Here is a 27,873-nt window from a genome sequence, read left to right on the forward strand (position 1 = left end):
GGGATCCTGCCACCTGCCTGATTTGTGCCAGGCCCTAATTCTTCTCTTCCCTCCCCCCAAAATGTCCTCATTGCTGCTTACGTTTACAAATTCAGAGACCACATTAATCAAAACCATTTTTATTATTTAAAGAGCATCCTGTCATCAGGGGCACCGAGATGGGGATCCCCAGATGGTGGAAAAATATTTACATGGGGGTCAGGAGGGTGAGGCTCGGGTGGCCCCAGGGCTGAGTGGGCCCGCCACTATGGACAAGAGGACCCCGGAGGGAGGGTATCCTTGGGCCTGTGGGCTGGGCCCAAGAAGAATAATGTTCCATCCCAGGCCCGGGGTGGACCCCACCATGTGGGGCTGGAGCCACCTAGATCAATTCGGGCCCTGGAGGCACGCACAGCGAGGAGAAGCCACGGGTCAGAGCTGGGTCACCATGCCGCTGGCTTCGGAGTGAGTCTGGGGAAAGACAACTGGGGGCTTCCAAGGTCTGAGAGGCCTCCCCGGGCCCCGCAACTCCCCTCCACCAAGAAGCCCTCTGAAATCCATCTGCTCCCGGGGCGCCCTCTTCTAGGCCCGAGCGTCGGTTTCCAGAACGCCCCTGCCTGCCTTTCCCCAGGAGAGTCCCCGACACTGCCCCCGTCTGGCTCCCACCCGAGCCCAACTTTCACCTTGATGGCCTGGAAGATCCACTCTCGGAAGTCACTGACTTTGGTGTAGACGCCTGGCTTCTGGGCCAGGGCACAGCCAGTGCCCCAGCTCACGATGCCGCACAGCCGCCAACGTGGCGTCCGAGAGATGCTGTCCTCACACACGAAGGGGCCACCACTGTCGCCCTGGCGGGGGAGGGGAGGCCGAGACGGCTGGCCAGGAGGCCCTGGCGGACGGCCATGGGCCAAGACAGGGAGCCGGCCGCCCACTGCCTGGGTCTCCATCCCCGGGGCGGCAGGGCCGGGGCTGCCCCACACGGTCCCTCACCTGACAGGCGTCAATGCCACCCTCGGGGTAGCCGGCGCAGAACATCTTGGGCCTGATCTGGTTCCCGTAGAAGTCGGGGCCGTTGCAGACATCATTGCTGATGATGGGCACTCGGGCCTCCTGGAGCACCCCAGCCTGTTGGCCTGGGGGTGTGGGGGCAAGGCTGGCCGAAGCTGGGGAGCACGCACCCCCTCTCCCTCCCACACCCACCCTGGGCTCCTTGGTGTCCCCACGCCCCAGGGCCAAGAGGCATTCATTCCACCAGCCAGACTGCCCATCCCAGCCCGGCTCAGCGTCTCCCTCTGGTGGCGTCCCGGGGGGCAGGACTCACCGTAGTACTGCGTGTTGCCCCAGCCAGTCACCGTGCAGATCTTGCCATCCACCAGGGCCTGGCCGGCAGCCGGGAGGCACACGGGCTGGATGTATTCTGTGAGAGACACCACGCTGGTCCAGCCCCTGCCGGCGGCCCCAGGACAAACCTCTGTCCAGCTGCCCCCAGCGCCCCGGCTCTCCTTTCCTCTGCTCTTCGTAACAACCACAGCAGACGCTGCCGGCGACTGAGCTCACAGGTGCTCCCTGTGTCAGTTCCTCTCATCTCCATCAGCCCAGGGGGGCGGGCTACGATTAGCCCATTTTACATAGGGCGGAGATGAGGCCCAGTCACTTGTCCAAAGCCCCATAACAAGTCAATGGCAGAGTCAGAATCTGACCCTGGGTTGGCCCAGCTCACAAGCTTGAGTCCTTACCCATGGCTCACAGGGCCGCGCCCGCCTAGAGGTGCCTTAAGGAGAAATGGAAAGAGTCGCCCTATCTTGAGATACTTGACTTCCAGCTGCCAGAAACCACCATCATAAATACACAGTCGACACCGACCACAGAGAGAAAGCACCTCTGAGACGTGCCACCCTTGTGCAGTGCACAACCCACACAAGGGATCCTGGCAGCCCTGCCTGCTGCCTGCTGCTGACTTTACTGCCTGAGCCTCAGGGCTCTCAGGTGCAAAATGGGAAGAAGAAGCGTCTCCCCCAGCGGCTGTCGTGGGAAACTGGTGAAGCTCTAAGCACCACGCCTGGCAGACAGGAAGTGCTCACATATCTGGTAATAATAGGAAACAACAATGGCCATGACCACTGACAGTAACAGAGTCTCACTGTGTGCTGGTGCCGCTCTAAACTCTTTACTCAGATTCACCCTTTTGCTCATCTCACTAACTGTAGGAAGTCACTTAACAGATGAGGGAAACTGAGGCATGGAGAGGCAAAGTCGCACACCCAAGATCACACAGCTGGCAAGGACGTGAATCTGGCCCCAAAGCCCGTGGTGACCCCCTCGGCCCTGTGTCTCGGATCCAACCCTCCCACCCCACCCACCTGTGTTTCCATGGACTCTTCCTTATTCAATGTCTTTAACCCCCTCGCTCTTTTCGCTAAAGAAAAGGGTTTGTTTTGTTTTCAAGAAAAAGGTGTATGGCTCCCTTAAGCGGAAAACCAGTCTCACGGATCATTAAAAAGAAAATAACCATAAAAATAAGTATAATGCCAACCACAGGATGGTCCTGACTTCCCAGGTGGCACAGCCTGGGGTGACAGGCAGCTTCCAGCGCCAGGCGCGGGGGCTCACGTCTTTGCCACTTGCGGGAATTTGGGGCACATTGGCCTTCTCTGTGTTGGGACCTCTCCCTGTGGGGGAAAACAGGACTACAGGAGGGCCACCCCCCCAGGCTGCTGACGACCACGGAGCGCACGCGGGGGACCGCCGGGAACAGCACAGGCGCTGGTGCGCGCCACCTCACCACTGTGGGAATCACTTATTGTATGATTTCACCACCGTCACCATTCCGACTTGGTTATCATCATCATCACCACTATTTTGATTATTATTATGACACTGTGGCCTGCTTTTGACCCAAAAGTCGTGCGTTGGAGAAATGTTAAAGGCACATCGGCCCCCAAGTGAGTCTTTCTTGTGGAGAGTTCAGAGGGAGCCCCCCAGCTTCCTCAGATTCCTTCATAGGTTTAAAAATATTTTTCATTACTTTTTTTTTTTTGAGGAAGATTAGCCCTGAGCTAACATCTGCTGCCAATCCTCCTCTTTTTGCTGAGGAAGACTGGCCCTGAGCTAACATCCGTGCCCATCTTCCTCTACTTTATATGTGGGACACCTGCCACAGCATGGCTTACCAAGCGGTGCCATGTCCGTACCCAGGATCTGAACTGGTGAACCCCAGGCCGCCCAAGCGGAACATGAGAACTTAACTGCTGCACCACTTGGCTGGCCCCAAATTACCTTTTTTTTTTGTAACAGATTTTTTGAGATATAGTTCACATACCTACCATCCACCCACTTAAATTCTGCAAGTCCATGGTTTTTAGTGGGTTCACAGATAATAGCTAAGGAGCATGTCTGGCCATAGGAAGGGGTGGCCACCACCACAGTCCTTTCTAGAACATTCTTGTCACCCCAAATAGAAACCCTGTATGCTTTCCTCTCACCTCCCAACCTCCCCATCACACCTGACCCCATGCCACCCAGCCCCTGGCAGCCACAGTCTACTTCCTGTCTCTACAGATTTGCTTACTCTGGACATTTCATATCCATGGAACCATCTAGATTGTGGCTTCTTTCACTCAGCACAGTGTTTTCAAGGGTCATCCATTGTGTATCACGAATCAGAATTCATTCCTTTTTAGGCCCAAATATTACTCTATCGTGTGGATCAACCACAGCGTGTTCATCGTGTGTCAGATGATGGACACCAGGCGGTTTCCGTCTCTGACTACCGGGATAAAGCTGCTGTGAACACTAGTATAAGTTTTTGTGTGGATACGTGTCTTCACTACTTTGGGCGCGCACCCCAGGACTGGAGTTTCTGGGTCCAGGGGGAGCTCCACGCTCACCTTGTTGAGGACCCGTCAGATGGTTTTCCGAAGCGGCTGCCCAGCTCACGCCCCGCAAGACCATCTTCTTTCTCCCCACGGCGTCTAAGCCCCCGGTGCCCTCCTCCGTCCTCCCAGCCTCTGGGGTCCCCAGGCCAAGACGCAGACTCACCTGTGAGGGGCAGGGAGCTGGAGAGGCGGACCAGGGCGATATCGTTGCTGTTCTCCTCGCTGCTGGGGTCTCGAAAGGGGAGGTAGGCCCCGTGGTAGACCACCGCCTGCATCCCCAGCTGCAGGCCGTGGGGCGAGGCCTGGGCCACGGCGCCTGCAAACACTCGCCAGCGGGACAGGACGCGGTTCCGCCTAGCAGGGGACAGGACGGGAGGGTGGCAGTCTGCCTGGGCGCAGCCTCCCGCACCTCGCCGCTCCGCCACCGCCCCCCTCAGCGCCGTGGGGGACACTCACTCAGGGAAGCAGTGGGCAGCTGTCAGCACCCAGTCTTTGGAGAGCAGGGACCCCCCACAGAGGTGCGCTCCGTCGTAGCGGAGACTGACTTGCCATGGCCACCGGCCCAGGCTGGTGTCCTGGCCTCCCACGATGCGGTCTACGGGCAGCTTCCTGTGGCCACAGTCTGTGGGAGGGGGCGTCAGGGGCAGTGGGGGATGCCGGGACCCCCGGGGGTCTGCGAGGACACACCCCAATCTGGGAAGTGTGAGAGGACACGACCCTGGCCTGAGGGATCTGAGGGAACGTAGGCCCATCCTTGGGGACCTCTGGGGACAGGGCTCCGCCCTGGGGAGTCTGGGATGACACAGGCCCCTCCTTATAGGATCTAGAGGATATGGCCTGCCTGGGGGCATCTGATGGGATGTGGTCTTGCCCTGGGGGGTCTAAGGAGGAGGTTCTGAGTGTCGGGGCCTCACCTTGGCAGAGAGCAGTCAGGAAATGGCCTCTGGGACAGTCACTGCGAGGGAGACAGTGATGGAGATGCAGAGAAACAAAAAGTGGGACCAGTTAAGACGGATAAAGGGAAAACGAGGGCAGCAGGCAGGGTGCGGCTTGGCGGCCCGGGATATGCCCCCCTCCGGCTGCCCTCCTCACCACACGGAGATGACCTCGAGCAGCCTCCGGGCATGGGGCAGCCTCCCCTCGTCCACGCAGAAGAAGCCCGACGTGCCGTTGGCGCCCGCCGTCCGCACGTCCAGCTCCGAGTGCTCCAGCGCCCTGGGCGGGGCAGGGGTCAGGCCTGTCCTCCCACCCCCCCTGCGCCCCCCCGGGGCACCCCGGTACCTGAGGAAGCCCATCTCCTCGCAGCTGAGGCCTGCCACCCTGGCGTTGGAGCGCGAGGAGCAGAGCAGCCGCCAGGTCCCTTCCGTCTCATCAAACACCGTGAGCCGTGCGTCCGCCGGGCTGACCTGCACTGCAGGACAACAGGACCGCAGCCGGGTCACACCCACCCCAGCCCCTCCAGGTCAGCTCTCCAGCCTGGGGCTCTGGGCCTGAGTCCCTGCAGGCCGATTGGAGCACCCCATGTCCCCACATCTGTGATCGCACCTGCAAGGGCACGTGCGTGACTCAGTGGACCCTTGAATGGCAGCCCTGGGACTTTGGCTGGCCCCATGGGAGCCAGGGGACTTCCACTCGCCCCTGGGCTTCCTAAGCTGGTTGCTCATGTAAGTCTGGAACTTTGCTGGGACATTTGGGAAGAGGGAAACGGTTTTAACCCAGCTCCCAAGAGAATGGCGTGGGAGGCTGGATCTGCCAGGGCCCATCTTTGCCCCCGTGAGGGAAATATAAGCCAACATGGAGAAAAGCCAGGAGACTTCTGGTAACATTTTTAAAGCCCATTCGTGGAGTCAGGCTTGAAGAACCCCTAGAATCTGATTATGTAAGTTAATCACGTCCCATTTTGTTTAGCCAGTTTCTTTATTTTTTTCCTTTTGTCTTTTGCAGCCTGAAGACCCTTGACTAATACATCAGATTGCCAAAATATTTAAATAGATATCCTATAATCTTTAAAAAAAAAAACAAAAAAAGGAAAGAATGCTATGTTTTCCGCAGGACTTGTCAGAGCCTTGAATATAGGAGGAAAGTGCATGATAATTCTCCAAACAGAGGATGCACTTTTCATTCATTCATTCATTCAACAAGCATTAAATAGACGCGTACTCCATGCCCAGTCCCACCCTGGTGTGGGGTGATGCTGGGGACACAAAGATGACCAAGACAGTCCTGGGCTATGCCCTCACCAAGCCAAAGTCTGAGAACTGGGGAAACAGACAACAATAACAAAGTCACCCAAGCAAACACAACATCCCAAACTGAGCAGGGGCGGGGCAGAGATGTACAGGAGGGCTGGAGAGAGCCTACGGGGGATCCCTCCTGCCTAGGGCTAGGCGTGTGGAGAGCCAACCCTCCCCTCAGCTCCCCCTAGGCTGCTCCCCACACCTGGCCGGACGGACAGACAGACAAGCCTCGTTCACAGCTGGCCACGGCCCTTAGGTGTATTATTTCATTTACCAGACACTCTGTACACGCCCGGCTCTATCCTGGGCAATGAACGAGTCAGACAAACCCTCCGCCCTGTGGAGCTCGAGGGCCGACAGGTGAGACGGAGATTGACCAGGACAAAGCAAAGTATATGGCGTGTCACAAGAGAAGAAGGGGCCGGGAGAGAAATCAGGCTTGACGGGGGCAGCGACAGCCTCCCCGAGAAGGTGGTACCCAAACAAAGATCTGAAGGAGGTGAGAAAGAGAGTCGTGAAGACATGGGAGGGAGCATACAACTAGGCCAAGAGAACCGCAGAGATCCCAAGGCTGGAGGCGGTGTTTGAGGAACAGCAAGGAGCCTGGAGCAGAGGCAGTGAGCGGACATGAGGCGGGAGACAGACCAGAACACGAGGACTTGGCTTTTACCCCGCGTGAGTGCAGCCAGGGGAGGCTCTGAGCCCGGAGGGCCCTGACCTGACTCAGGTTCGCAGGCGGCTCCTGGCTGCCGTGGGGAGCAGACTGCAGGGGGCGGGGACGGAGCAGGGAGACAGGGCGGGGGCTGCTGTGATGGTCCAGGAGGCAGAGGATGGAGGCCGGGCCAGGGTGGGGCAGTGGGGAGAAGAGTTTAGATTCTGGATAGATGCTGTGGGTGGAGCCCACAGGGTTTGCGGAGAGACTGGATGTGCGTGTGAGGGAAAGAGAGGGGCCAAGGACAATCCGAGGTGTTTGACTGGAGCCACTAGAAGGACGGGCCTGACACTGACCAGGATAGGCAAGGCAGGGAGGGAGCGGGCCTGGGGAAAGGTCAGCTGTGAACTCCTGAGTCCTTTTCTCCTGAGCCTCCTGCATGGCTGGTGTTCCGAGAGCACATTCCAGAAAACTGCGTCTGCTGCAAACTCGCTTTTGCATCCTCTTAGCAAGGACCCGGCGAGGCCACACCCAAGCTGAGAGGTCTTCCTGCCGCCCTGCAGATCTGGACAAGGGGAGGCAAGGCTGCCAGGGAGAACCTGGCCTGCTGAGGACCTACTGTGTGCCGAGTGCCGTGCTGCATGCTCTCCCTGTCCCGCCATCAACCAAGACGGGGCCCACCACCCCGAGGCCACAGAGGTTATTCCATTTCCATATGGGGAAGCTGAAGCTTGGAGCAGTGGGGTGACTTGCCCAGCATCACCAAGGGAGTCAGAGGCAGCGAGAGAGGATCAGGCCCGAGTGACTCCAAACCCCAAGCTTTCAGCGTCGCCCTAGACAGCCTCTCAAGGCACATTCCCTCCTGGGGGTTAAAAACACCAGCGCTATCATAAAACTCTGGCTGTGTTCCCTGGGGACGGCAGTGGGCTGGCCTCGACTATGTGTCGTATCTGGAGGGTCCTTCTTAGAATCCCACAGCCACCCTGGGGAGTGGAGGCCATCTCGACGCCCATCTTGCAGATGGGGAACCGAGCCTGGAGAGCGTTACTTGCCCAGGAGCATAGGGCTCAGAGCCCAGGTCCCCCGACCTGCACACGCCCTGCCCCTTCCCCGTCCCCAGCCTGAACACACCCACCCACGGCCCAGACTAAGAGCTTCCTGGCTGGCCTGTCGTAACTATGGCCTCCTGCTCCAGGGTGGGGCAGGGGATGCCTGGCACCTCTCCTGGGTGGTCCCTACCACTGCCTGAGTCCCAAGACCAAGACCCAGGTTTGAAATTCCACCTAGGGGTGGGGATGAATTCTTATTTTAAAACTACTTCTGGGGCCGGCCCGGTGGCGCAGTGGTTAAGTTCGCACGTCCCGCTTCGGCAGCCCGGGGTACACCGGTTTGGATCCCGGGTGCGGACATGGCACTGCTTGGCAAAAGCCATGCTGTGGTAGGCGTCCCACGTATAAAGGAGAGGAAGATGGGCATGGATGTTAGCTCAGGGCCAGCTTCCTCAGCAAAAAGAGGAGGGTTGGCAATAGTTAGCTCAGGGCTAATCTTCCTCAAAAGAAAAAAAAAATGACTTCTAAAGAAGGGCTCCAGAAATATGACTTCCAGAAAGTGTGAGGTCTTAGGAAAAAACGATCACTCTGTGGATGTATGTTGGGGGAGGTGGCAGGGGGAGGGGATGTCAAATGCCCCCTCCAATTACTTTTAAAGCCACATTCTGTGCCATTGCTCCTCGCTTTTAAACTCTTTATTCTTGTTTGCATTATTTTAAGCAATGCAAGAAGAGTGCTCTGGGTCACCTTGTTTGCTTACCAAATCATCTGATATATTTAGAGGTGTGAAAATCCCCGAGAAATGAGGTGGGGATATAGTTTTGTGGTTGCTGTTGTTTGTTTTGTAATTTCCCAACGTTTTGGAAAAACCCACGTGTAACTGAGGGGAAGGGCGCCAGGGTCGGCGAGAGCTAGTGGGAATCGTGGGTTCATTACTGTCCCACTGGAGGCTGGGGACAAGTTACGTCATGCCCGGATTTGTCTTCCTGCTTCTTCCTTAAGCACAGAGTCCTGAGCACTTACTACGCCACAGACACTGTCTGGGGCGGTGCCCCTGGGAAATTCACGCATCAGGGAGAGACAGATGCAGTCAGAGTAGAGTGGAGCTTCCCCGAGTTGGGGAAGCGGTAGGGGTTCAGGGACGCCAGCGACAGGGTGTGGGAGGGAGCACCGAGTCTGGGGAACAGGAAGGCCTTGCTCAGGAAAGTTAGAGCCCGAAGGGTGAGACACGAAAGCCAAGGTTTCAGGAGCTGGCTGAGGGCATCTCCTCCAAGTCCCACCCAGCTTCAGAAGAGGATGCTGCAACTCGGAGGGCAGGACAGGCCTCAGGCTCAGCAAGGACGTGCAGAACCGCATCCTGCCTGGGGCGGGAGTGCCAACAGGCAAGAGCAAAGGCTGCGAGCCAGGAGGGTCCCTCAGGGCATGAGAGGGTCCATGAGCTGGAGCCTGGAGGGCGCCGGGAGCCAGCATGAGGTGGGCGCAGAGGGGGGCCCACAGCCTGGGAGCCGCGGAGCCCACCAGGGGCTGCAACTTCAGCCCAGAGGCAGTGGGGAGCCCCGGAATGGCTGCCGGCGGGCGTGAGCCCTCTGCCCCGCCACTTACTCCACACGTGGTCTCAGGCAAGTCAGCTCCCTCCACTGGGCTCAGCTTCCTGCAGCTGCAAAGTGGGGTGATGACAACAGCCCCAGCTTCCCAGGGCCACTGCGCAAAGGCTACGGACAGGGCCTGGCACACGTTAGCCATCACTATGGCAACTCTCTTGACTTTTTCTTGAGAAACAACAGTGTGGCAGCTCTACACAAGGGCTGGATCCATGCCGCTGGGTTCAGATCCCAGACCTGCCACGCATGGCTCTGTGACCTGCGGTCAGTCCCTTGGCCTGTGGCGCCTCAGTGTTCCCCTCCTGAAATGGGCTGGTGGGAGGACTGAATGAACTGATGTGCCCGGCACGTGGAAACGCTCTCTCAGTGCGCCCACGAGGGCTGACACTGAGGGCAGCTTTCCTCGTCCACACTTCCCTTTCTTCTAAGGTGAGCCCAATCCTTTACGGAATTGATGAGGCTTGTGGGAGTGCAAAATCCATTCCATCACCCAAGTTCCCCTTTCCTCCTGCTGCCCCGGGCCGCAGAACGGCAGCTGGGAGCTTGAATTTGGGAAGATTCATTCATTCATTCCACAGTTCGTTTCTGCACCTTTTTACTAGTGTGGTCACTCATTCCACCTGCCTGCAGACACATCCCCACCAGGCAAGGCTAAGAGCTGCTCCCAGCCCCAGCGTTTCCCAGCTGCCTGTTCTCACTTTCCACATCTGTAAATGGGGGTAATAATAGCAGCTACCCCCCCAGGAGAGCTAGAAGTTTCGCCGAGTTCACACAGCACCTCTCAAACCTGTTTGACCACGCCCCACAGTAAGTAACACATTTTTACATTATCACGTAGCCCTGAACTTCTGTTCTCTGGGGCAAACCATCACATTGCTCTGAGCCTCAGTTTCCCCATGTGTAAAATGGAGAGAATAAGACTGCCACCCTCATCAAACAGAAGCAAAGCTTAACAAAGCTTTTACTCACAGAGCGAGAGGCACTCTGACATTTTCTAATCTATTTCATACTTTTAAAAATGTGGTTTTCAACTCCCTAATTTCATGACGCAATAACGGGGAACACGCATAGAGTGTGAAAAACACCAGGTGAGACAAGTGAAGAGCTTAGAACAACGCCTGGGCCAGAGTGGGCAGCTTGATGCAAGCGCGTGCGCTATTACCAGCATGTCTGTATCTGTTCATCGCTTCAAAGGATCCTGCCCCAAGCAGCGCCCCCAGGCACAGTCGCCTCCAGGACGCCCCAGACAGCCCCAGCCGGCCTTGCTCACCTGGATACAGCGGCTCCTGATCACTCCTGAGCAGAAGGGTCACTGCAGAGAAGGCAGAGGTGAGGGCGGGCAGGCCGGGGGGCAGCAGGGGCCCCAGGAGGCCAGATGGGCAGGGGGCCACGCTCACCAATGGCCCAGGACGCCGCCCCGATGCCTGTCAGGAGCAGTAGGGTCCCCGCAGTGAAAGCTGCCACCTTGGGTCCGGAGCAGCATGGGACAGTCCGGCCACCTGCAACAGACAGCATGCTGGGTCCCACCAGGCCTATTCTCTCCGCAGCAGGGTCTCGGCACGAGGCCAGCTCTGCCCTGCCCCCCAGGCTTGACTAGGCAAAAGCCTAAGCCTGCCATGGCCTGGGCCCAGTTTCCTTCCCCGCAGTGTGGACGACCAGGTGTCCAGCTCCCTAAGGGTTCCAGCTGGGAAGGGGTGTGGCCGGGATGGCTGCCACCCTCCCTGCCTGCACTTACGGGATCTTTCCTCCCCAGTGATACCACGCTTCTGTATCTCTCTCATCACACTGTGCCATCTTTTCTTGGACCTCTCACTTCTGCCGACTTTCCCAGGGCTTCTCCAAGCCTCTTGGGGGCTATGACCCCTGACCTTCGCCCTCTTGGCAGCTCTCTTCCCTGCTGTTCAGCATTTCCTCACTGCCTCACTTCTCCCTGCTGTTCCAGACCCTCTGTCCCCGGGGAACCTCCAAACCAGACTTCTCCCACAGGACCCTGCTCCAAGGTCAAATCTGCCTCTGGAGGTTGGGGGCCTAAGTGTGGAATTTGTGAGCCTCACTTAAAAATACTGGCCTTACCTCTTGTTGGGTGGGGCCTTGGGCAGGTGGCATCGCCTCTCTGAGCCTCAGCTTCCTCATCTACTTAATGGGCATCCACCTAGCACTCATCCCTAAATGCAATACTTTAAAGTTCTTTTAAATAATAAAAATCATCATCCTCATCATCGCCAAGCTCTGCTCAGAGGCTTGCGCTGTGTCTATGCTGCCCCGATGCATTAATACATTCAGCTCCTGTCTCAGTTATGAGTCTTATTTTTCAGACGGGGGAAACTGAGGCACAGAGAATGGAGTCGCATGCCCAGGGCAACTTAGCCAGGAAGAGGCAGGGCTGAGCGCAGGAGCCTGGGGCCCAGGTGCATAACCACAGAGCCGCCCTACCCCTCTCTGTGCTGTAGGCCGGGCACACAGCAGGTTCGAGATAATGCTTGCAAAATCATTAGAGCTGTGTGGTCCTGGGCAAGGGCCTTCCTCTCTCTGGGCCGCAGTTTTCTCATGGGTAAAGTGGAGCTTTATTCATTCACGGTCTTACGGCGCATCCGCTGTGCACCTGGCTCCATTCCAGGCTCCGGGGACACACCCCAAACAAGACGGATGAGCTGCGGCTCTCACAGGTCTCAGGTGTGTAAGGCAAGGTAGGGATGTAGATAAGGAAATGAGTAAATGAACTTGGTAACTTCCAGATTGTGGCAAAGTCTATGAAAATAACGCAGGTCGGGGCCAGGGTGGCATCCGCATGGGGCTCAGGGAGAGCCTCCCAAGAAGTGACTTCTGAGCTGGGGCCTGAAGGGCGAGGCCAGCCATGCAAAGACCGTGGGCAGAGGGGGCAGCACAGGCAAGGAGGGAGGCCAGAACGAGCACAGGCTGTCAGAGGGCGAGCGAAGCCGTTGACGTGGCCAGAACAGCGTAAGCTTGGGGAAGGCCAGGGGGGCCAAGGCTGGGCCGGCTGGGGAGGCCTGGGCCCAAGGAGAAGAGGGATTTCATTCCCAGCTCAACGGGGCCCCTGGGGAGTAAAAGCCAACCCGTTCTCTGGGGATTGTCCAGGGCCCAAAGAGATAAGGCTGCTCAAAGCCTCAGCGGGCCTGGTACGCGCTCCACTGCCCTTGGCATCTGCAGGGCCCCCCAGGGCTGCAGGAGCTCCCAGCTCTCCCCTCTGTGTCGTGGGAGGACAGCTGGTGGTCACAGGCCAGCCAGCACCCGGAATGGAGTGGGAGTGGCCCAGGAGCCTCCTGGATGGCCAGTGTCTGGGTGTCTCAAGGACTTGAGAGCCCCGCAGCTCCCATCAAGGCACTAAAGAGCAGTCCATCCCCCCAGAGAGGCCCCAGGGAGCCAGACCAGCCCAGCCCCCCCTGGCTGACCCTCCATCACAAGAAAAGGCCGGCAGTCCCACCCCAGCTCCGCCCCAGCCACCTTCCAGGTCAGTGGGAGGTCTGGCTCCCCTCGGCTGCTCAGCCCAGCCTGGAGGCTCTGGTGCGTCTGCTGGGGCGGGAGGCATCACCACCCGTCTCCCAGGGCAGAGGAAGAACTGCCTTCCATGCCCTCTGGTTCAGGGGACCCCAAAGCCAGTGCCTCTGGTGAGACAGGAGGCGCCCTCACTCTGAGAGGGACAGCATCCTCGCCGTGAGTCCTCAGGAGCGAGAGGCCTCTGTGCTCAGCAAGCCAGCGCCCCGACTTCTCCTCGAGACCCCGCTCCTCCAGGGGCCACCCATCTCTTCCCACACGACAGGTCTGCTGCCCCCACCGATCGGCTGCCAACACCCCCCAAGGGACGTCTTCGGCTCCTGTCTCTAAAACTGCCCTCGGTTGATAGCTCCGTGTCTTGGTCCTCATCGCACGACTCCAGCTCCCTGAAGGAAAGGCTCTCCTCGTTTGACTTCTGGGATACCACCTGCACCTGATGTCCCTTCCCCGTCTCCTGAGCCTCCACCCACTGCCTGAAATCTGGAGTTCACAGGGCGGGCCATGGCCCCCGCCCTCCAGGCCTCCTCCCACCCAAGTCTGTCTCACCCACCTCCACAGCCTCAGTTTCCCTTTTCTGTCTCCAGCCCTGGTCCCGGCCCCTTAGTCCCGGATCAGGGGTCCGGCAGCCTCTTAGATGCCTCCCCCTGGAATCCCCTAGGTCCTTCACGCCCCCCAGGTCCCATCTGGTCTCAATGTCTCCCCAGGTGCTAGGTTCAGTCTCAGAGGCCCCCATCCTCAGCACCGTCCCTCATGTGCAGGATGCCTCCCTCCCCCACAGCTTGCCAGCTCCACGGCCTGCAGGCCTCGCCAGTGCCTCCTGTCCCCTGTGCTTCCCTGCCCCCAGCCCCATCCACCCCTGGGCTCAGTCCTCCCTGCGGTCCAGCATCTCCACGGATGCCTGGGGGATCCTCCTAAACACCAAATCCAACCTGTCCCTTCTTTACCCAGAATCCCCCGTGAGCCCCCAGAGTCCCCAGGACAGTCTAAGGATACAAGCATGGCTGTTAGCGATTCGGGGGCTGAACATGCTTCCCCAAAGTCATTACCAGACCCCCCGAGAGAGTTTCCAAAAAGCAGCCAAACCACAGAACCCATAAAACACAGAGACACATTAGAGGAAGAAACACAGCGTGACCTCCAGCACCCTCTTGTGGAGACACCCAGCACTGCAGGGCCTGGCCAACCTCTCGGCCATCCCAGCAGACCAGGTCCAGCCTGCACACCTCTCATCTCCCAGCTCCATTTCCAGCTTCACCTCCAGACACACCCAGAGTGCCTCTGCGCCCCTGCACACTGGCAGTGCGTCACCCCCCACCCTCCCACCTCAGCCACGCTCTTCCCTCCACCCGGCACGCCCTCCCTAGCCCATGCCCATCCTGAGTATCAACTCAGATAGAACTTCCTCCAGTCCCAGGGCCCCCGCCTGGCCTAGGGCAGACTCCCCCAGCACAACACTGACTCAAACCAGCAGCCGCCGCAGCAGCAACAGCTCCTAGAATCCTAGCAGGCCGACTCAGCCTGTCCCACCTCTCCTGCGGTTTCCTGAAATCCTTGCAACTGTTGATGATGAAGGCATTGTTATCATCATCCCAGTTTACAGAGGAGGGAAGGAGGCCCAGACAGGTGCAGCCACCTACCCCGGGTCACCATCAAGTAAGCATCTGTCCGGGTTGGACCACCCCCCCCCCCCCCCGAGACTGGGCCGAGCTGCCTGGGGATGCACTGGCGCCCACTCTGCCTCGGTTCTCTCTGTGCCCAGACTGCCTCTGGCCATCCTCTGGGCCTGCTCGGCTTCTCCTCCCTCATTCATTCACCCACAGCCCTCAGCCCTGGTGACTCCCTTCGGTCGGCTCGAGGAAGAAGTCATCCCGAAGGTGCAGGGTCCGGCCAGCCACCTGCTGAGCAAGGGCACAGTGGCTCCTCCCGAGCCCGCGGGAGCCTGGGTTCGCTCAGCCACAGCTGAGTGGCTTGAGGGCTGATTTGGTAACTGTGCTGAGATCCCAGGAGGCCAGCGGTCCACGCTGGTCATTTCAGCTCACACGCTCAGCGCCTCCTGCCTACGTGGCATTTAAATCCTCACGCCACCCCACAAGGTGCACCAGGACCATCTCCATTTTACAGATGAAGAAACTGAGGCCCAGAGAGGGGAGCTGCTTGCCCAGGCCCTCACAGCTAGAAAGTGCTACAGCCTGGGAACGAACCCAGCTAGCCTGGTTCCAGGAAGAAGAGAGGGAGGCAGCCCCAGCTGGGGAGGGAGGAAGGAAAGGCCGCCCCTCAGTGGGCCCCTCCAGCTGGCTCCCAGGTGTGGGAGAGGCTGGGAGGGAGCCAGGCTGCCTGGAGCCCCCAGCACAGCCGCCAGGAGTCCTGAGTGCCAGCCCCTCCGCCGGCGCTTCCCCGTCCTGCTGGGTGGTTTCTCTGCCGTCTCTCCCTCTCCATCTACCCTGGCCAGGTCCAAAGTCCTCCCTCTGCTCTTCTGCCCACAATGCGAGGAAGCAGGAGGAATGCCTGGAGTCGCTGGGGGTCTTGGGTCCCTGGGACCCCCAGGCAGCCAACCCGTCATGACGGCTCTGGACCTTGGCATGTGTCCTACGTGCTAAGCCCCATGTTGGTGCCTTGTGTATGTTCTACACTCCCAACAACCTCACGTGGGTAGGTAGGTAGCATTAGGGTCCATGCTTGACTCAGGGGGAACCAAAGCCCAGAGAAGTAACGTCCCTTGCACAAGGTCACACAGCAAAAGAGCGGCAGATGCCGATTCAAACACAGGCCCGTGCATTCGACTCCCGACTCTGCATCCTTAACCATGATAGCTAGTCTCCCCACCTTGGCCCTACACAGATGACAGGCCCAGGGTTAGCTGAGAACTCACTGGGGGGCGAGGGGAAACTGAGGCAAGGAGCCAGGAAAGTCATAAGGGGCAGCAGGGAGGCAGGGGGTGGCGCAGCCCCGCAGATTTGGTTAATAGTTAACAGGTGGGGGCGGCTTCAGAAGGGGGTGGGGAGGGGCCCAGGAGGGCTGTGAGAGAGAGGGGGCTCCAAGGGGGTGGAGGGTGGGGAAGAGAGCATGGAGGGAGGGGTGCAGGCAGAGCCAAAGTTGGGGATCAGGGAAGGGGGACTCACCCTCCTTCTCCGCCATGTCACGGCCTCTTGTTAATGATTCCCCGGCTGACCTCCTGGGCCGGGGCGGGCCCTGTGGGGAGACGAACGGGGAGGCAGGGCCCGGGGGGGCCAGCCCAGCCCGGGTGCCCCCAGTCCCAGGCGCCCATCCAGGGAGGCTGCAGGGACTGGGCCCCGGCCAGAGCACGCCATGATCACGGACGCAGATTGGGCTGGGTTCAAGGATGGGGTCAGTGTCTGACCAGCGGCCAGGAGACACCTGGATTTGCAGGACTGGGGTGCCCGTGCTTGGGCCTGGGGGAGGCAGGGACTGAGGGTCTGAACTCCTGGGTTCGAGGGAAGAGAGAGCCGGGGGCCTGGATTTCTGGGTCCTGGGGAGAAGGGGCTGGGGGCTGGACTCCTGGGTCTGAGGGCGGAGGAGACTGGGGCCCAATCTCTGAGTCTGAAGAAGGGCCACAGCTCCAAGGTCCCTGGAGAGAAGTCAGAGACTCCACTCTTGAGGTCCCCCAGGGCCCCTTGATTGGGAGGTGGGCTCTAGATTGGGTGGGAGTGAGGGGACCCACATCCTGGGGACTGTAATTGAGGGCCCTGGTCCTTACCCTGGGGTCCGGCAGGTGGGGGCGGAGCTGAGAGGTGGTGCCGCCTTGGGGTCAGTCTCCAGGCCTGGGCAGGAGCATGGTGGCCCCGCAGCAGCGGTGGCCGGAGCGGCGTGGGGCCTGCTAGGCCTGGCTGCCTCACCTGAGGAGGAGGAGGCTGGGCCAGAGGCGGGGAAGGGGCGGGCAGGGGCCGGGCGAAGGGATTGGCAGCATCGCAGGCCACCTGGCTGGAGGGGTAGGGTTTGCAGGGGCTGGACTGGGCCGGCCCAGCAACCTGCCTCGCCTCTGGCTGGAGGGGGCCCAGGTGAGGCCGTGTGAGGGGAGGAGGGAGCAGGGGCAGGGGTTCCAGGAGACAGAACAGGCTGCGTGTAAGGACTGAAGGATGGGACCTCAGGGAGGGCCCCAGCTGCCCCTGCCACCTCTCCTGCCCCCTGCCCAGCCCCTACCCTGCCCCAGCGCAGGCCGAACTCTGTCCTTATCCACACTACCCCTCCCGGCACCCCTGCCCAGCCCCAGGCCCACCACTGCCCCTGCCCTTTCCTGCACCCCTGTCCAGCTCCTGAACGAGGCAGCCCTGCCCTGCCCAATTGCGGGCCCTTCCTGCCCCAACTCTGCCCCCTCCCATGGCCCCGGCCCTGAGCCCTCTCCCTCACCCCTCCCCCAGCTGCCTTCCTACAAGTCACGGGGGCTGGTTTGCTTTGGCAGCCTCTCTGCCGCCTGCAGCAATGACCTCTGGAGCCGGGAAGTCCCGGACAGACGGGGGATGGGGGACCTGGCCCGGAAAAGGCAGCACTGAGCGCTAAGGCCCAGGCCAAGAGGCCGGAAGTGTCCGGAGGCAGACCCACACTGTCCCACCGGCAGCCAAGAGTGACGCACGTCAGGCCCCAGGACCAGACAGATGCCCAGACACTGGGGTCACCAGCAGACACCTGCCCGTGGACAGCCACGCACCCAGAGTCAGAGCACAGCTGCTCCCCAGACAGGCTGTCCCACACAGCTGCCCCAGGCACCCTCCCCTCAGAGCCCCATGCTGCTCAGCCGGGATCCCCATCTCTCCTCCGCTCTCCACTCGCAGCCCTCTCTCTCCTTCCCTCTCCCTCTCCGCAGCTGCCACCTCTGCAGAGAGACCTGCACTGCTGGGAAGACAGCAAACACCCAAACTCCTGCCTGCCGCTCTTCTCTCCATAGCCCCCCAACCCCCATCCTGGCCTGGGCGCCTCTTCTCCCTCTGGCTCCCTTCCTACTCACAGTCGCTCTCAGCTAATGATCCTCCCGACTCTGAGGCTAACCAAGTCTGAGCAGCTGCCAGCGCTGGGCCCCCACCGGTTCCTTCCCCATTCTCATCTCCTAGCGTGTGCGGCGGGTGGTGGAGGGTCCCCAGGAAAACTGAAACGCCTGGATGTGGGGAGGCGGGTAGAGGGTGACTCGGCTCACCAGACAGACTTCCAATCAAGTCCAAGAATCTTTATTCCATGAACAAAACTATTTGTGTCAAGAGAGACGAGGCTGAATGGGCCCTTTCTAAGTGGCCACACTCCAAGGCTGGTGAGAGAGGGCGGGTTGAGCTGGGGCAGGAGTGCATCACAGGAGAGGGGACCCCAGGTCCAGCCAGAGGAAGCAGGAGGGGAAGTGCCGCTGGGGGTCAGAGTGGCTCCCAGAACCCGCTGCCCCAAGCTGTTCTGGCCCATCACGACCCCCTCTGGGCAGGGAGGGGGCAGGGAGGGGCTGGGCCCCAGTAGTGCGTGTCTGAAGCGGCCAATGTGTGCAAATCAGCAAGAAGGGGGGTGAGGGGCCGCTGCCCCCACCTCACCGCCCCCCCCAACAGGCAGCAGAAGCAGGGCGGGGGCAGCGGCAGTATTGCTTTACCCATCATGCATGGCGCGGGTGGGCGATGGGGCCGGAGAAAGAAGGCTGCATTGGGGTGTCAGCCAAGCCCCCTGCCCCCTCCCACCCCGGAGGCTCCATTGGCAGGTCTCTGAGGCTTGTGGAGGCCCAGGAATGGCCCACCCCCATTGGGGGCAGGCTGTGCCCGGGTGTTTCCCAGTAGGGCTGGCTCTTCCTTGAGGTGAAGCCCAGGGCCTGAAGGTGAGGGAGAGACAGGGCATCAGGGACCGAGGGGGCTGACACCGCCCGGGCCCCCGGGCCCTGCCCACCCACCCACCTTACCAGGGCTATTCGGCCACCTGGACGCCCGTACAGTTCTCTTTGCTTTCTGAGGTGATGGCCAGGTACTCCGAGCTGTGGGGGCAAAGGCCAGGTGTACAGGTGACCCATCACCAGTCCGGCCCACCCCCAGCAGACTGAAGAGGGTGGACGTCTGTGCCCCAGGTGCTCAGGGCTCCGGAGTTAGAGGAGGGGGCTGCGGGCTAGACTCCTAGAGACCCACAGGAAGTCCTGGGTCTGAGGCAGGAGGGAAGCGGGGGCTCAGACGCCCAGGTCCCAGGGGAGAAAGGGGCTAGGGCTCTGGATTCCTATAGCTTTGGGGAGAAGGATGCTGGGCTGAACCACGGCCCCGAGAGAAGTGGGGGCTGAGTCTGAGGGAGGAGGGGGGTTGGACCTGACGGCAGCCATATTTGTCTCTGACGACAGGGACGGCGCACTGGGTTGCCCCCAGCCCTCTCCCCGCTCCGCTCAGGCTCCCCTGGGGGAGTCCCGGGTGCCTGGGTCACCTCCCTCACCCCCACCGCCACTCACGCGTTCTCCTGTGCGGCGGCCTCCGTGGCGGCCGCGATCTTCTTGTAGCAGTACACCATCTCCGCCACGAGCCAGATGGTCAGCACCACGATGAGCACGTACATCATGATCTCCGACACGATGGACGCCATGTCTCTGTTGGCTGCGGGGCCAGGCACGGTCAGGCAGTTGCCGAGCCCAGGCAGGGGGAGCCAGGGCAGCCTGAGCGTGCTTCCAGCTTGCGGTTGAGCTTGGGCAAGTGGCTGGGCCTCCCCGGGCCCATGGGACCCATGCAGCTTCCCCGGGGCCATTGTTTATTTATTCTAAATAAACAGCCTTGGGTGGGCCTTGGGGTCACCCTCCTCATGCCTCCCTGTGCGACTCGGGGGTCATCTCTGTCACTCAGGTGGCTGCAGGTCCCCCAGATCTATAGCTCTGCCACCCAAGGGCTCAGGTTCCAATCCTGGCTCTGCTGCTTGCCAGCTGTGTGGCCTTGGGCAAGTGACTCAGCCTCTCTGGCTCTCAGTTTCCCCATCTGTTAGAAGTTGATAATCACAATATCTCCTTCATGGGAGTGTCATGAGAATGACATAAGCTTTAAAGATCCTTAGACTAGCACCTGACATAAATAGCATTCAATCAATGTTTGCTATTACTAATATTACTATTACTGTTATTGTTGGGGCTGTACAACGTGGAAGAGCAGGGGCGCTGGGGCAAATTGGCCAGGGTTTTGAATCCTGGCTCTGCCTCTTACTAGCTATGTGACCTTAGGCAAATGACTCTATCTCTCTGGGCCTTGATTCCCCCTCGGCAAAATGGGGAAGATAATACTCATGGCCTCTCACAGGGCTGCTGGGAAAAGAAAGCGAGTTAACATCCACAAGGCTCGGCAGCGCAAGCCATCAGCACCAAGCGGCGGGGCGGAACCCCCAGCCTCCGGGCCGCGCGGCCCCTCTCACTGCCAGCTTCCTTTCATTGAGCCTCAATTTAAACTGCAAAAGACGCGATTCAGCCAGAGGACCAGAGCGCAAGGCCACCCGGGCGCCGCGCCGGCTGTCGCAGGTCCGCCCCGCATCCCGGCTCCCTTCCCAGTCGGCCGGATCTGCTTTTCCCCGCGGTGCGCGCGCGTCCTCCCGCCCTGTGCACGGCCACTTTCTGCGGCCCCTGCCCCCGCGCAGGTGGCACCCGGGCTTTCTGCGCCAGAGTGAGGGAGGTGCGCGCTGGATGCTTCTCCCTGCTTCCCTGCAGGAGGGGCCGGGACGGATTCCACGCCTCATTCATTCACTCGTCCATTCATTCATTCGTTCACCCCTTCATTGCCTCCAAAGCTGTCCTGAACGTGACCTCTGGGCCAGGCTCTGTGCTTCACCCCAGCGTCTCTATCTGAGCATCTCCCCGACTCTTCCAAACCACCCCAGGATAGAGACGTCCTGGCTTCGCGCTCAGCTGCCCTCAGGAAGACACTGAGTTGGCTACAAGTGGATAAAGTCACCTCACTGGAATTCTCGGTCTTGCTCCTGGGACTGAACGCCCAAAGGAATTTGGTAACCTGGAATCTCCGGCTCTTCCAATTAGATTAGGACAGTGACGGCACGGGTCTGTAACCCGTTTTCCAGACAAGGACATTGAGGCCCAGAGTGGGGAAGGTGCTGGGCCAAGGATGCACAGCCAGGATTGGACTCAGGGCCAGGGTTCAGCCCCGAGTGCAGGTGACTGCAGCGTCCGAGCTGCTCTGCAGAGCTTGCACAGCCAGAGACTCAGCGATAGCGGCCGGGGATCCAGCGCAGCCTCCACCAACCCACACAGACACCCGGGGTGGCTGTCATTCTCCCTTACAGATGAGGGACCCAGGCAGAGCGTCACACAGAGGGTCAGAGGCACCTGCTGTGGGGAGACCTTCAATTTCTTCAAACATCCCCAACCTCCTAAGAGCTCTACCCACCACCCACAAGGGTAGCCCCCAGGTCCCACGCCCCAGCCACACCCCTGGGGCCGGCTTTCAGACATTTTCCACTCACACCGACGACATCCCAAGCAGAATCAGCCCTTTCATCCCCGCCTGCCAGCCCTACTCCTGGTTGGGGGACCCCGGTGCTTCCTACCGTCTTCTGACCCCGCCAGGGCGGAGGGGGTCTCACCACCAACCCCCACTGCCCCTCCTTTGGAAATGACTCGGTTCATTCCCTGGGGGTTACTACCAGGAGGCGGGCGATCCAGGCTGACAGGGAACGCTGAAACCACAGTCTGATGGGGGGGTCATAATAAAAAAGATGATAGGCGGCCAGCAACGCTAACCAGACAATAATATGAAAGGAGTACTGCAGTGTGATGGGTAATGTTAAAAATACTACAGCATGATGGGCAATGATGAACATATTATAATATAACAAGAAAAATTTTAAAATACTACAATATAATTCATAGTATTTTAAGATACTATAGCATGGTGGGTAATGATAAAAATATGGTAGTATGGTGAGTAATGTTAAAAATACTCTAGTATGATGGGTTAGGATAAAAATACTGTCGTGTGTTTGGTAATGTTAATATACTGTAGAGTATGATATAAAATACTGTACTCTCATGCATGCAATACTGCAATCTGGTGGCAGATAACGCTGGGGCCGCAGGCTGCGGGAAGACCACAGAAGGGCTCCGTGTCGTGGTAAATGCTGCTGAGAGCACACGCTCTGGGAGGGGGTGTAACATGCAGATAACGTGGAAGGAGAGGCTCCACCGGGTCCCCATGCCTCAGCCGCTGCCTCCACCACGAGATGAGGGCCATTCTGAGCAAGGGCCCAGCCACAAGATGGAAAGAACCTGGCTGCCCGAGGGCATCGCGGATCCCCGCCCTCCGCACCCCTCACCTAGCACTGATTTGGGAGACAGGACTGACAGATTTTGTTAAGCTGCGGAATTTGGGGGCGCCTTTGTTACAGCAATTCCACTCCCCCACCCGACTCACGCGGGCGGGGCTGCATCTGCTGTGTCTGGGGGTGGCCGCCCACCCAGCATCGGCACCTACACCGAGGAGTCGCTCAGACTGTCTCCTGCGTCGAATTCCGCTGGATCACTTTGACAATAAACGTAAAAATGCTAATTATAAAAAGAAACCCGCAGGCTCTGGCTGACAAGGGAGCAGTGAATCGTGCTGAGAACAGACACAGGAGTCACAGGCTCGACGGGTTCACGTCCAGGTCCCACTCTGCGACCTTGACCACACCATCTAACCTGCCCGAGCCCGGCCCTCCCCACCTGTAGGACAGGGACAGTGAGAGCCCTGCCCGGAGGACTCTCGAGGAGGACTCCACGTAAGGCGCTGGGCTGGCACCCATCCTGGGGAAAGGAAGGACCCTGTGTGTTGCCCATGACGATGGGTGTGCGCCACGGGCCCCACGGGACACACCTGCCCTGGGTCTTTGCTGCCCAAGGTCAGGGATATCTCCCTGACTCTGAGCCAATGGCTGTAGGGCCCTGGAAAATTCCAGTTTATCCCCATCTGAAGATGGTTCAGAGAACAGGTTGAGGCAGCTGAAGCCAAAACGATGAAAAGTTTCCAAAGCACCTTAGATGCTGGCTGCTCAGCATGGCCCAGCCCTGCAGCATGGCCTCACCTGCAAGCTCGTCAGAAGGGGGATCCTGGGCCACCCAGGTCTGCTGAGTCAGACTGCACCTCAGCAAGCCTCCAGGGTGCTCCGTGTGCACAGCAGAATTTAGGAGCACCGCTATGGGTGACGCACTCATCTCTCCCCTGCCGCGGGACAGAGAGAGGTGGGGCTCTGGCTACTCGGCCACCAGAACCACCAGCATCCATCGCCCCGCGTACTGAGGTCCCACTGTGAGCCAGACATGCGCCAGGAGCTGACATCCAGCAAACTGCCCGATGCTCATAACCTTCCCAGGACACGAGAAGGGTTCAAACAACACCCTGAGACGTTTCATCCTGTTTTCTACAGGGCAACCCTTTGGCCCAGAGACAGAAAGACACCTGCCAGAGGTCACACAGCACAAGGGGCAGAGCTGAGTTCTGCACCCAGAACTTCCACAGGAGAGGCCCACTGTGACCTCTCCGGGGTTAGAGAGAAACAGAGGCCAGAGCTGGAGCTGGGGAAGGAGGTGCGGCTCCCCCCGCCACCATGGACGGTCGGCCCAGGCGTGGAGCCAGCCTGTCCTCTCCCTGCCATCTGTCCCTCCATCTGGCCGCCGGTGGGCAACAGGGATGAGGGGGCAGCGGGGCCCGACTCACCCTTGTCCACCACCTCGAGGTGGATCTTTTTGACAACGCTGGTGTTGTGCTCGTAGTTGTCGAAGAAGAGCAGGCGGTAGACGTGGCACTGGTAGTCACCCGAGTGGTTGTAGGTGACGTTGGTGATGAAGATGGACAGGTCCTGCAGGTCCTTGGTGCCCCGGCTGCCGTTCCACACCACGCGGCCCTCGAAGCGCTCGTCCTCCTCCAGCTGCAGCACCTCGTTCTCATAGCGCAGGATCTGGGGGCGGCGAGCAGGGGTCACCGCCTGTGCCCCCTCCCCGCCCACCCCTCTGTGCTGTCCCTCGCCCTGACACACAGAGGGACACGTGTGGGGACTCGGGCCCCATGGCCTCAGGCAGGGAGGGTCTGGAGGGCCGGGATCCTGCCTGGGTCTGCCCGGGCCCCCGACTGTGCCCCTCGCCCTGAGACCACACACGCGCACGTCCCTCAGTCACCGTCCCGGTGCCCGTCCAGCCGTCCTGGCCCCCACTCTCTATAGCTTGTCCCCGGCCACCAGGCACCCTCCTCGGCAGGGACAGAGGCAGCCTGACCCCAGCTGCTGCAGACCCCTGTTCTCCAGCAGCCCCTCAAAGCTCATGGCGCCCAAGCAGATGTAACTCAAAACACACAGAGTGCACGGGAGGTCCAGCGGGTGCTATGTGCTCCCAGGACAACTGTCCAAGACATTTCTGCTGGTTCTACATAATTCCGACGGCATTTATTCTGTGCCAGCCATGCGCCAGGTACATCAACTCACTCCGTTCAGAGTGAGCTGAGCTGGAGACCACGGCCGCCCCATCGTTACAGAGGAGGGCGCTGAGGCTCAGAGAGGCTCCGCCACTGGCCTGAGGTCACCAGCGGGTCAAGGGGGAGCCAGTCATCGATACCAGCACATTACTGAAAACAAACAAGCCCTCCTGGCAGCCAGCCCTGGTCCACACGGACGCCCACGCCCACCCCCGGCCCCACGTACCTTGACAAACTCCTGGGTGCCCTTCTGGCGGAAGGTCCACTCTGTAAAGGTCTCCGCGGTGGTCTCGCTGCGCCGCTTGCAGGAGATGCACAGAATCTTGAAGGTCATCCCGTACACGGCCTCGGTCTCCGAGTCCACCTCCACACAGCCCGCCCAGGCTGACGACACTGTGGGGACAGGCCGCGCAGGGGCACCCGTCACTCGGGGCAATGCCACATTCGCCAGTCGTCGGCTCTCCGGGCCCCCACAAATCATCTGTTTCCCCTCAATAATGATAAGGAAGGGACAGAACCGGACACCAAACCTGGCCCTGCCAGGTGCTGCGTGCCCTTGGCAAGGTCCTCATCTTCTCTGAGCCTCAGTTTCCCTCTGTGAACAGTGAGGGCAATGATCGTCTTTGCTTCTGGAGGTTGCTGGGCAGATTCCATAAGTTAGGTAAGGCCTCGGGGGGCCCGGTCCACAGGAGGCCCCCAACCAACAGGCTGTCAATGCTGTCAGTAACTCAGGGTCTGTCACCCGAGCACCCCACCTTCAGGGTCCCTGCCCAGGGGACTGCAGCATCCAGGTGGTGGGACTAGACTTCCAGCTGCATTAGAAGTTCAAGGCGGCAGTTATTTCCACCATTACTGCTCTGCACACCCCGCCAGCCCCAGACACATGTGCTGGGAGAAGGCAGGGCCTCAGAGGGGCAGATGGGCCCTGGAACCAGGGCAGACCCACACTCAGCCCTGCTCCCCAGTCCCAGAAGCTCCTGTGTCATCCCCGCTTCCGCAAGTTCTCCTGCCTCCTTGTCCTCCCGCCCCCGGGCTCCCTGACCTCCAGGCCCCTATCCCACCTCCTATCAGCTTCTCAAAACTCCTTCCTGCCTCAGGGCCTTTGCACCCCTACTGGATTCCAACCCCTTTGGGTCCCTCCTCCACATTTTTACCTGCCACCTCCTTCCTGCCCCCTCGAGCGCTAACTGCTAATGCATGTGTCTCCAGCTCCAGTTCTGGGTCTTTTTCTGCGTCCCGGAATCTCTTCCTCTATTAATCTTGGGGCTTCTTGTCCTCCTCTGCTCTTTCCACCTCCTTGAGTGCCTCTGTTTCCCCTCCTTTCTCTCTCTTAAGGGGCTCTCTGAAGGTCCCACCACTTTGTGTCCTCTTTCCAGGCTCAGACAGCCTCTCCCATCTCTCTCCACCTTTCCCTGTCCCTTTAAAACTCCATCTCTCCCCGTGTCTGCCCGTGTCTCCACTTCTTTCTGCCTCTTAAGTTTCTCTCTCTCCACCGCTCAGATTCTTAACTCTCCTCAGTCTCTCTCGGGCAGCTCTGCATCCCTCGCTCTGTCTCTGTTTCTCTTTATTCTCATGTCCCCATCCTCCCAACAGAGCACTCAGGAGTACTGTGTGTGAGTCCTTCTGTCTCTCGCCCCATCTCTCCCGTCTCCATCTCTCTCTGTCTCTCAGTCTCTCTCATCTCCGTCTCCGGGCGCCGCCTTCCCCCCACCCCCTCCCGCCGCTGTGGGTGTCACATTGCAGCCTGCGGGGCTCCGGGAGCAGCTGACTCCGCGTTTCCTCGCCCCCGGCTGGGCGCCCGCAGCCGCGAAGCTGTGCCAGACGGGCCCCCGCCCGCTCTTGCCCACCCGCACCTCCACCGCCCTCCCTAGCCCCGCTCCCCGCGCGCACAACTTCTGAAGCGGACTTAGCCGGGCCGGGAGATGGGCCGGGGGTGGCCTTCGCCCCGCCGTCCGGCCCCAGAGCGCGAATCCCGCCGCCCGCCCAGTGCCCCGCTGTGGCCCCGCCGCGCGCGCCCCCCGCGCACTCACCCAGTGCCGCGCCGACCACGAAGGCCAGCAGCGTCCCCATGGCTGCGCTGCGCACGCTGCGCCCCGCTCCCGGGCCGCCGGTATTGATAGCGGGGCGAGAGGCGGCGGGACCCGGCGGCGGTTAGAATGTCCCCGGGAGCGCGCGGGCGCAGCAGCTGCGGCTCTGGGACCGGCGAGGGGGGAGGAGGGGGGGCGCGGCCCCCCCGCTCCGGTTACCGCCGGGGGCCCAGCCCCGGGGCCCGGCGTCCGGGCATCCCCGCCGCGCGGGCGGCCGCTGCTCGGGCTGCTGCGCTGGGGAGCACCGCGGGCGCATCCGCCAGGCGCGCGGACCCCGGCCCGGCTCCGGCTCCCGCTCCCGCTCGGGCGCGCTGCGGCGCGGGCCGCGGTCTCCTGCGCACTGCAGCGGCGGCGGCGGCGGCGGCGGCGGCCTGGGGGGAGGAGGGAGAGGCAGAGGGAGGGGGCGGGGTGAATCACCGCGGGGGGAGGGCGCGGCCGCCCAGCCTTTGCCGCAGCGGCCCGGCAGGCGCCCGCTGCACCGGCCTCTCCCGGTGGCGCAGGGACCGCGGCTTCTGGGCATGGGGCGGATGGTCTGGGCGTCCGACCCCTCCAGGCTCTGGGAACCCCCAGCGTTGGAGTCTGAGACAGGTCACCCCCGAAGTCACAAGAAGGCTTTGAGGGCGATTTGGGGGCAGGGCTTCCGCCTTCAAATTATGGAAGTCATCCTCATGGGATGGAGGGGGACTTGGCTGAGACCTCTAAGTGACCTCCCCCTCAGATCCCCGGCATCCGGGCTTGGACGTCACGGTGCGGGACCCCAAGTAGGCATGAGGGGTCTGTTCGGCTGGGGCTACGGATGATACTCCGGACCCCACCCAAGCAGGAGGTGCAGCCAGATCCCGCCCGCCGAGAGGCTGCTCTGGGGTTTGCGGGTGCCACGTTTCTGGAGGAGCGCCCTCCCCTCTGTCTCCGAGGTCGTCTTCTACCCTCCCCCCAACTCCAGTGTGTCCAGGCCCCTGCTGTCCCACAGGCCGAGCTCATCCCCGCCTGGGGGCCTTGGTCCCTCCTCCCCCAGGTGAACAAAAGGCTCACTGCCTGGCCTCCTGCCGTTCTTGGTTCCAGTGCACCTTTGTCAGGGCTTCTGTCCATCCCCGGGGCACTGCCTCCCCGCCCCTCAGCTGACCTCCTTTTCTCGTTTCCGGTGTTTCTTCCACAGCAGTGTCCCTACCTGACATCCTCTTCTTCCTTTCCATAGCCCCAGTCACTGCCTGTCTCTCCAGCACCGCCCCCCCCAACAAGCTCCTCCAGGGTCGACTTCATCCTGGGCACCGTGTCTCCAGCACCATGACCTGTGCCCGCACATTGGAGGCCTCAGTAAATGTGTTGAATGTATAAATAAATGTCAAGGCTGGAGCCCTTGCGATACACCAGATCCACTTCTCCCTCCCAAACATGGGCAGCAAGGTCTACTATCATCCCTTTTACAGAAGAGGAAACTGAGGCAGAGTCACGCCCTGGCCTCGGGTGGGTCTGGAATCCTGCCCCAGCAACGGCAG

General features: G+C 60.4%; 2 protein-coding genes across 3 annotated transcripts; both read right to left on the reverse strand.

Moving 5' to 3' along the window:
- Positions 1-103: 103 nt before the first annotated feature.
- Positions 104-17,125, reverse strand: HPN (hepsin). Of its 2 annotated transcripts, none has more exons than XM_046681184.1 (13): positions 16,622-17,125; positions 16,026-16,234; positions 10,791-10,892; positions 10,664-10,705; positions 5,136-5,265; positions 4,947-5,069; positions 4,769-4,809; positions 4,311-4,476; positions 4,018-4,208; positions 1,301-1,396; positions 970-1,112; positions 663-827; positions 104-450 (listed from the first exon to the last, which is right to left on the reverse strand). In XM_046681184.1, exons 2-13 carry the CDS (start codon positions 16,039-16,041, stop codon positions 412-414), a joined length of 1,254 nt encoding a protein of 417 aa, XP_046537140.1. In that variant the 5' UTR covers positions 16,042-16,234; positions 16,622-17,125; the 3' UTR covers positions 104-411. The 2 variants fall into 2 exon arrangements, with proteins under 2 accessions (XP_046537140.1, XP_046537141.1); XM_046681185.1 differs by having other exon boundaries at positions 16,026-16,095; positions 16,622-17,124.
- A 942-nt stretch (positions 17,126-18,067) lies between these two features.
- Positions 18,068-26,722, reverse strand: SCN1B (sodium voltage-gated channel beta subunit 1). Its single transcript, XM_046681306.1, has 6 exons — positions 26,321-26,722; positions 24,517-24,683; positions 23,541-23,781; positions 19,313-19,454; positions 18,785-18,856; positions 18,068-18,697 (listed from the first exon to the last, which is right to left on the reverse strand). The coding sequence occupies exons 1-5, from the start codon at positions 26,358-26,360 to the stop codon at positions 18,790-18,792; spliced, it is 657 nt and encodes a 218-aa protein (XP_046537262.1). The 5' UTR covers positions 26,361-26,722; the 3' UTR covers positions 18,068-18,697; positions 18,785-18,789.
- Positions 26,723-27,873: the final 1,151 nt, after the last annotated feature.

Source organism: Equus quagga, chromosome 13 (assembly GCF_021613505.1).
Source record: "Equus quagga isolate Etosha38 chromosome 13, UCLA_HA_Equagga_1.0, whole genome shotgun sequence".
NCBI classification, from domain to species: Eukaryota; Metazoa; Chordata; class Mammalia; order Perissodactyla; family Equidae; genus Equus; species Equus quagga.